Source organism: Mauremys mutica, chromosome 20 (genome assembly GCF_020497125.1).
Source record: "Mauremys mutica isolate MM-2020 ecotype Southern chromosome 20, ASM2049712v1, whole genome shotgun sequence".
Taxonomy (NCBI): Eukaryota; Metazoa; Chordata; order Testudines; family Geoemydidae; genus Mauremys; species Mauremys mutica.
In genome coordinates, this window is record NC_059091.1 from 2248166 (window position 1) to 2256815 (window position 8650).

An 8650-nucleotide genomic window follows, 5' to 3' on the forward strand; every position below is an offset into this window, starting at 1 on the left:
AGATTGGAGCCTTTCCTCCAGCATTTTCAGATTTCGGAGGATGCCAACACTACTGCAGACTCAACTGTGACACGAGTTTTTATTTAGATTCTATTTTTAGGGTTTGAGTTTCTATACATATATCTATATATTTATATATCTATAGATTTCTATGCAGCCATATCCACAGACACCCCATCTTTCTTGTACTCCGTGTGGCTGTGGATATAGCTATCGAGATAGAAACGATTAAGCCAAAGAATTTGTTGTAGGATTCTCCTTGCAACAAGACTTTCTAGATCTATAATTTTTTGTGTCCAGACAAACTACTCTCGGGAAGTTTTGTACGAGCCACTGCCCTGCAGCCAAAACAATGAGACCCGTGGCATTAATTTTAGGGTTTAAGACATTGTGGGTTTTGGCATTTTCGTCTCTTTCCAACACTCTGGCGGTGAATAACAGTGGGAGATGGTGGTAAGTCTCTGCTTTTGCCTTTATATCCATCCTGTTCATTCTCCTTTTGCGACTAGAGCAGCTGTGGAGGGAGAGAGAAATCCAGCAGACAAGTGCAGAGAGGGGTCTGCTCGCAGGGCAGGAGGGGACGCAGCTGCTCTCCACAGCATCTGGAGATGTCTGGGGAAAAATGTCAAGAACTCAGGTGTTTGCTTCTAAGGATGAAAGAATAATGATACTCTGCGCTGATGAGAAAAGGCACCTTCCAAGGGGCTTGGCCCCAGGGTGTTTCATCCAACCCCAGCACGCCTGGCCCCTCCGGTCTTTTTTCTTTTTCCTTTAGGCAGATTTTTATATTTCCAACCAGATTTGTTTTCCCTTCTCTGTGCTCCTCTGTCCATCATGGGCTGGGCTGGGCTGGGGGGGGAGCTGCTGAGGGAACATGCGGTAACTTCCCCACAGACACCCCGCTAGCGATCCACTCATCCCCAGCCCAGCTGTGGATGGTGCTGTATATAGACAGGCATAGGATGATGCACACAACGTCTTGGGCTAATTCTACAGAGACTGTATGGAGCAGGAACTGTCTTTTCATTGTGTGTGTGTCCAGTGAGTGCCGGTGCAACAGGCGCTAAGCCCATACTAGACACTGTCACACCAATAGTCTGGCTACACACGCTCGCCGTATTGACACCTACAAACAGAGGCACTGTGTAGACACACGCCTCCCCGCAGCCCTCCAATGCACACCACACCTTGGTGTGGGCGCTAGTCCTGCTTCCCATTTGTGAGCCTGGCCACCCATATTCACCGGTGAGATTAGTGTGAGCGACACAGCTGCAAGCCCTGCCCTGACATTTCACGCTACGTGTGTACACACACACACACACACACACACACACACACAGCAGGTATCTATCGCTATGCAGTAGCTAAGAGACACAGACCCACAGTTACGCCATATCATATGGGCCACAGGTGTGTGTTTGTCTGTGTGCCAGCGCGGGCTGTGATCGCTAGCTGCAGCGCGGGATGCGTGGGGACAGACGGGCGGGTGGGTGCATTAGACTCTGTTCGATCCCCCCCACACACACACACCAGCGGGTGCCCCGCTGGGAACTCCCATCCCTGCCGTTGCTGGGGGGCAGTGGCAGCTCCTTCCCCTCCCCGGCCGGCTCTGGGGGAGGCTTCTCTCTCCTCTCCTTTTAATTGCTACCTAGTCCGGGCCTGTCAGGCTGATTTAGGGCTGGGGTGGGGGGGTTGCAGCACTTGGCCGCTCTGTGTGGAACAGGCCGCGCCAGAGCACAGCCGGTCGGGACTTAGAGCTGCCAGGAGCTGGCACCCTGCGCCCTGGCATCTCGGAGCTGGGAACGCAGGGCTCTGCCCACACCTGGAGCCCCCTCTGCTGCCAGGTCTGAGCCTTTCCCTCACCCACAAACTGGCTGAATGTCCTGGCTAGGGCAGGTGTTCTACCCCTTGGATCTGGGAGGGGAGTGAGGTTAAGTGGTTAGAGCAGGGGGCTGGGAGCCAGGACTCCTGGGTTCCATCCCCAGCGCTGGGAGGGGAGTGAGGTTAAGTGGTCAGAGCAGGGGCTGGGAGCCAGGACTCCTGGGTTGCATCCCCAGCCCTGGGAGGGGAGTGAGGTTAAGTGGTCAGAGCAGGGGCTGGGAGCCAGGACTCCTGGGTTCCATCCCCAGCCCTGGGAGGGGAGTGAGGTTAAGTGGTCAGAGCAGGGGCTGGGATCCAGGACTCCTGGGTTCCATCCCCAGCCCTGGGAGGGGAGTGAGGTTAAGTGGTCAGAGCAGGGGCTGGGACTCCCTTTGGTCTGAGTGTTGCTCTGGCCGGGGGGTGGGGGCAGGGCAGAGAGGGCCGCGCTGATCACTGCTGTTTGGTCGGGCTTGTGCTGTGGTGCCTTATCCCCTGCCCCCCGCTGTCCGCAGGGGCATCATCAACGTGGCCTCTTCCACCAACCTGCTGACAGACTCCAAGAACGTGCACCTGGTGCTGGACCCCAGCCTGCAGCTGCTGAGCCGCAAGCAGCGGAAGCTGATCCGCCAGAACCCCGGTGTCCTGCACAGCATCAGCAGCGGCCTGCAGAGCGCCATCAAGGAGTGCAAGTGGCAGTTCCGCAACCGCCGCTGGAACTGCCCCACCACCCAGGGGCCCCACATCTTCGGCAAGATCGTCAACCGGGGTGAGGCGGCAGGGGGCTCGGGGCGGGGGGGGCAAGGCAAGGGGGAAATGGAGGCAGAGCAGGTGCCAGGCCCTGGCACAGCCAGGAAGGGGCTCCGTGTGCCACGCGGCCCCCTCCTGCCACGTGCTGAGGGCCCCTCCCCCAGCGTGCCATGCCTCGTGGGTCACATGCCCCCCCATGCAGTGCCCCCCCCCCGTCCCCGTGTGTCACACAACTGGCTGGATAAATGACGTGATGTCACCTCTCCTCCCCTGATTGCACGAGCTCCCCTGCCAGGCCTGCCCAGGGGATTCCCCCCCTGGCTCGGGGATTCCGTGGGCATTTCCCTGGGCTGGCAGCGAGGGCTCAGGCCCACACGCCCCGAGCAGCCCCTGGCCAGCCAGCAGAGCGACTCCTCTGCTCGCGGGGTGCCAGCCTCAGCCCCGTGCCGCCTCGGTCAGCGTTTTACAAAACACTTTCCAAATTATGGCCCTGTGGCCTAGTCGAACTGGGCCCCTGGACTCCTGGGATCCATCTCGGCTCTGCCACCTTCCCGCTCTGCACCACTGTTCCCCCTCCCACCCCTCGCCTAGACTGGGAGCTCCCTGAGCTGGCCGGGGTCTGTGCAGCACCTGGCGCGACGGGCCCGGTCCCAGCTGGGCTGTAACACCCACCATAACGCTGCTGCCCCTCTGTGGCGCGTGGGGGAACTCGGTCGTACCCCCACCAAAGGGCAGAGCTGGCCTCACCTCTGCCAGGGTGAAAGGGCCGGTGACCCTGGGCGGGGCAGGGCGGGTGGTTGGGCTCCTTTCTAAGGCAGAAATCCCGCCCTGCGAGCCAGCTCCCCTGGCCCCTGCCTTTCAGGCACAGCCCTCTGCCATACCCAGCTCGGCCAGTCAGGTGCTCCCCAAATGCTGGGTCTCCCCCACAAGCCCAGCAAGCTCCCCTGCCCTGTCTATCCTGCCCCTCCCCCAGCAGCTCCTCCCCACCCCGCTCCCTGCTGCAATCCCCCTCCCCCAAAGCCGAGCTGGTAATCACCCCCTCCTCACCTGCACAGGGAACCGCGCCTCGCCCCAAGCCCCCTTCCTGGGGATCCACAGCAACACAGCAGGAGCTGCAACCTCCTGCCACCTGCCCCTTCCACCTGGCGGGCAGAGGAACCCCCCTCACTTCCCCCTCACCACCGCTAGGGGGAGCCAGGGAGCTCAGTAAGCAAACGAACCTGGCCGCAGGTGGGAACACACCTTTCATTTCCCCCTCACCACCGCTAGGGGGAGCCAGGGAGCTCAGTAAGCAAACGAACCTGGCCGCAGGTGGGAACACACCTTTCATTTCCCCCTCACCACCGCTAGAGGGAGCCAGGGAGCTTCCCCGAGCTGGTACCAGGTGTGTTACCTGCGCTGGACGGACCCGGACCCAGGGCGAGCCAGCCCCACCGTACTGCTGGGAGACAAAGTGACTCAGGCCTGGCCTGGCCCAGCCCCCCGACCCCCCTGGCCCAGCCCCCGTCCTCTCGGCTCCCCCACCCCCCAAACCAGGCTGCTGCTGCTGCGTGGGTGGCCAGTGTCTTCAGTGCCCTGCCAGAGGCAGCTGGGGCTGATGGCTGCAGCAGGTGCCCTGCAGCTCCTGCCTGGCTCACTGCCAGCTGCAGCGCCAGCGAGCCGGGACCGCGCCCTGGGGTGGTCGGCGTCAGCCCGCACGCGGTGCCGGTGCCCTGAATGCCTTGGGTCCCTGCCCCCAGGCTGTCGGGAGACGGCGTTCATCTTCGCCATCACCAGCGCTGGCGTCACTCACTCCGTGGCCCGGTCCTGCTCCGAGGGCTCCATCGAGTCCTGCACGTGTGACTATCGGCGCCGCGGCCCGGGGGGCCCCGACTGGCACTGGGGGGGCTGCAGCGACAACGTCGACTTCGGCCGGGTCTTCGGGCGCGAGTTCGTGGATTCCAACGAGAAGGGGCGGGACCTGCGCTTCCTGATGAACCTGCACAACAACGAGGCGGGACGGATGGTGAGTGTGCACGAGTGGGTGTACGGGCACGTGGGGGTGGGGAGACGGTGTGTGCATGTCTGTGCCTGTGCGTGTGTGTCCATGACTGTGCGTTTGTGTGTGTGCATGTCCATGTGTGTCTGTGCATGCGTGTGTCCATGTGTGAGCATGCATGTGCGTGCGTGTCTGTGCACGTGTGCGCTGTGGGAGGAGCATCATCTCTGGGGCTCTTTTCCAGCCCATGTGGTCTCTGCTTTGCAGACAGGAAGCTGACGGGCTCCAGCATTCAGAGGGCAGCTACAGGATACCCTGGGGGGCAGGGCAGGTTCCTGTGCAGAAGCTCCCTGTGCAGCATCCAAAGGGGACAGAGAGACCTGGAGGGACCTGTCCTGCCCTCCTCGCCCCCTGCGAACTCCCAGCTCGGGGGGGGGCGGGGGGGACGGGACCGATCAGAGGGGAGGAGGGAGCCCGGGGAAGGGAGGGTGGAGGCGCGATGGGTGGAGCAGGGTTGGGGCAGAGCCGGGACACGCCAGCTCTGACGGGCGAAGCCAGGGCTCCTCGTCCAGGCGTGCTGCTGCGCGTGGCCCTGCCGGCATCCAGCACATGTGGGAGGAACTGATGCCAGTTCCTCTAATTGCAGTAAAACCCCACTGAAAAGGAGCCCTGGGAGCCTCCGCGGGCTGCCTCGGGTTTCCAGCGTGGGGGCGGGCGGAGCGTGGCCAAGCCGGCGGCTGCAGAGCTATCCCGGCGGAACGGCTCTGCCCAGAGCAACTCCCGCGACCTGCTAGACGCTGCCTAACGTGCGTTAACAGGGAGGGCCCATGTGTAACGGAGGCCGAGGTGGGCACCGCCGTGGGAGCGCTCGCCGCGCGGGGGTCCCACTGGGCACTGCTCTGGGGAAGCTCGCAGCGCTAACCGGGCCGGGCCTCTCTTGCAGACGGTCTTCTCGGAGATGCGGCAGGAGTGCAAGTGCCACGGCATGTCGGGCTCCTGCACCGTCAAGACCTGCTGGATGCGGCTCCCCACCTTCCGCACAGTGGGCGACTTCCTCAAGGACCGGTTCGACGGCGCCTCCCGCGTCATCTACGGCAACAAGGGCAGCAACCGGGCCTCGCGCGTGGAGGGGCCTCACCTGGAGCCCGAGAACCCGGCCCACAAGCCGCCCTCCCCCCACGACCTCGTCTACTTCGAGAAGTCGCCCAACTTCTGCACCTACAGCGGCAAGACGGGCACGCCGGGCACGGCCGGGCGTTTCTGCAACAGCTCCTCCCCCGCCCTGGACGGCTGCGAGCTGCTTTGCTGCGGGCGGGGCTACCGCACGCGGACCCAGCGCGTCACCGAGCGCTGCAACTGCACCTTCCACTGGTGCTGCCACGTCAGCTGCTTGAACTGCACCAACACACAAGTGTTGCACGAGTGCTTGTGAGCCGGGGCCAGGTGGGAGGAGGGGGACGGAGGCAAAGACCTTCCCTGGGGGGGGGATCAAAATCAGGGCCCCACCCCCATCCCGCCTAGCAAGGTCACCGCATCCGAGCAGCCGCTGCAAGCCGGATTCTGCAGCCCCGTGACCCCGGAGCTGCCGCTCTCAGTGGCAGACCCGGCCCCAGAGAAAGGTGAGGGCCTGGCAGACATGAGGGGAGGGGCCGTCCTCTCCAGAGCCCTGCAAACTCTTCCAGGCCAGGACACCTGCAGGGGCGTCAGAGATCAATCACCCAGTGGTGACCTGAAGGGCCGTGGCAGTCCCCTCCCTGTCACTCCGCAGGGTCTTATCCCTGGGCGCGTTTGGGCGAAAAGGGCTGGATCGGCAGCCTGGATCCCTGCGCGGCCCTGGCTAAACCTCTCCCCGCCCCATGTCCTGGGGGTGGGTCTCCACAGCCCAGCGCTGGCCTCTGTCTGAGCCCCAGCCTGGGACCCCCAGCCCCACCTCCACGCTGCTCAGTCACCCCCCGCCCCGTCCGATGCTCCCAGCCTCCCCCTGCTGCCGGGGTGGCCAGGTCAAAGGCAGCTCGGAAAGCGCCCGCGATTGCCCCTCGGACGAGTGTTCACAGCACTCACCAAATGCCGCTCGTTAGCTTCTTGGACTCAGAGCACTGTGCCGGGAACAGGGGAGAAAACGCTGGCCGGTCAGCGGGCCGGTCTGGCGCGCGCGGACGAACCAAGGCTGGGAATTTGGTACGTAACGTGCACTGAAGAAGTGGTCGGAATCGCCAGTTTTGTTTTGTAAATAAAATATTTATTGTGAATGGTTTTATACCCCTTAGTGCCGGCCCGGCCTTGCCAACCGGTGGGTGTCCTAGACGATCCCTCTCCTCTGCCTTTGACAAAGATCCCCCCCCCCAGCCTTTTTGTTTCTAATTAAAAGAACGATGCTTTGTTACAGATCTCAGTCATAGCGAGCTAGAGACAAATAAAGGATCTATTTTTATCAAGCCAACAGAGTTTAATTTTGGGGGGGGGGGGGTTGGAGCAATGCGGCACCTCATCCCTGCCCAGTGCTGGGCAAGCCGTGTTGTCATTAACACCGGTGCAAAGGGCGCGGGAGACGCTGCCACACTGAGCTGGCAGCACTTTCCACGCCCGTCGCACTAGTGTCAGTGATGACACCAGGTGCAGGGCGTGAGGGACTCCGAGATCTTAGGGGTGGAGGGGACCATTAGGATCATGTGTATAACCCAGCTGGGGACCCTCCCCCAGTGCCTCCTGCATCCAGTCCCAAAGCTCCTGCCGGGAGAATCCAGCCCAGGCCCATGACAGCTGGGTCCAATGGTCAGTTCCCCTCGCTGGGTCTTATTGCGGTTTGAGCTGCCCGCTGCCCACAGGGATCCTCACAAGTCTTGTTGGAACATGCGTATTAACTGTACGTCAGTAGCTAATACCAGGAGGTTTGCTGCCTGGCTATGAACCAGCTGCCACACTCCACCCCAGAGGTGGCTGCATTTTCTCTGCCCCAGTGCTCCTCTCACACTCCGCTGTGCAGACCCCAGAGACCCCAGCTCCCGGGACGCGTGGCCCTGCTCCCATCCTGGCAGCTGGTCCGTGAGCCCAGGAGCTCTGCAGGGCCGCTTGGAAGGCAAAGCAGCCAGGCCCCAGGGCGGCGATTCCCCTGCCCCCGTCCTGGCACACGCTGCTCCCCACCTGGTTTGGGGTTTCAGGATCTTCAGCGAGTGTGCTGGGAGCCGGGAGCCTCAAACCCACAGCTTGCTTCTGAGGAGGAGAAAGAAAATCCCAAGTCCCCTCCCTGCGCCGGGCGGGATCAGCTACAGAACGAACCGGCCTCCCGCCAGAGCCGGCGCTAAGTGGAAGCAGGTGACGAGCTGGGGAACTGCCCGGCTTTCATGTTTGGGCGTGGTCCGGGGTGAGCCGGAGATCGCACCCCTTGAGGTTAAACAGGGAGGCCCAGCTGCCGGCACCCACCGCCCGGCGTGCAATGGCGGCTAAGGCCCCGCACCGGCTCCCAGCGCCCGGCGTGCAATGCCGGCTAAGGCCCCGCACCGGCTCCCGGCTCCCAGCGCCCGGCGTGCAATGCCGGCTAAGGCCCCGCACCGGCTCCCAGCGCCCGACGTGCAATGCCGGCTAAGGCCCCGCACCGGCTCCCAGCGCCCGGCGTGCAATGCCGGCTAAGGCCCCGCACCGGCTCCCAGCGCCCGGCGTGCAATGCCGGCTAAGGCCCCGCACCGGCTCCCAGCGCCCGACGTGCAATGCCGGCTAAGGCCCCGCACCGGCTCCCACCGCCCGGCGTGCAATGGCGGCTAAGGCCCCGCACCGGCTCCCAGCGCCCGACGTGCAATGGCGGCTAAGGCCCCGCACCGGCTCCCAGCGCCCGGCGTGCAATGGCGGCTAAGGCCCCGCACCGGCTCCCAGCGCCCGGCGTGCAATGCCGGCTAAGGCCCCGCACCGGCTCCCAGCGCCCGGCGTGCAATGGCGGCTAAGGCCCCGCACCGGCTCCCAGCGCCCGGCGTGCAATGCCGGCTAAGGCCCCGCACCGGCTCCCAGCGCCCGGCGTGCAATGCCGGCTAAGGCCCCGCACCGGCTCCCAGCGCCCGACGTGCAATGCCGGCT

The 8650-nt window shown here is 63.5% G+C and overlaps 1 protein-coding gene across 1 annotated transcript; it reads left to right on the plus strand.

Moving 5' to 3' along the window:
• The first annotated feature begins 273 nt into the window (after positions 1 to 273).
• Positions 274 to 6922, plus strand: WNT1 (Wnt family member 1). The gene is made up of 4 exons (XM_044995606.1): positions 274 to 453; positions 2373 to 2626; positions 4347 to 4612; positions 5529 to 6922. Exons 1-4 carry the CDS (start codon positions 353 to 355, stop codon positions 6015 to 6017), a joined length of 1110 nt encoding a protein of 369 aa, XP_044851541.1. The 5' UTR covers positions 274 to 352; the 3' UTR covers positions 6018 to 6922.
• Positions 6923 to 8650: the final 1728 nt, after the last annotated feature.

Bases quoted from the DNA above. Each gene is read 5' to 3' on its own strand.
- WNT1 (XM_044995606.1), top strand. From the start codon at position 353: ATGAGACCCGTGGCATTAATTTTAGGGTTTAAGACATTGTGGGTTTTG. The intron at 454-2,372 runs GTAAGTCTCTGC...CGCTGTCCGCAG, and splicing joins AATAACAGTGGGAGATGGTG to GGGCATCATCAACGTGGCCT. The intron at 4,613-5,528 runs GTGAGTGTGCAC...CCTCTCTTGCAG, and splicing joins ACAACGAGGCGGGACGGATG to ACGGTCTTCTCGGAGATGCG.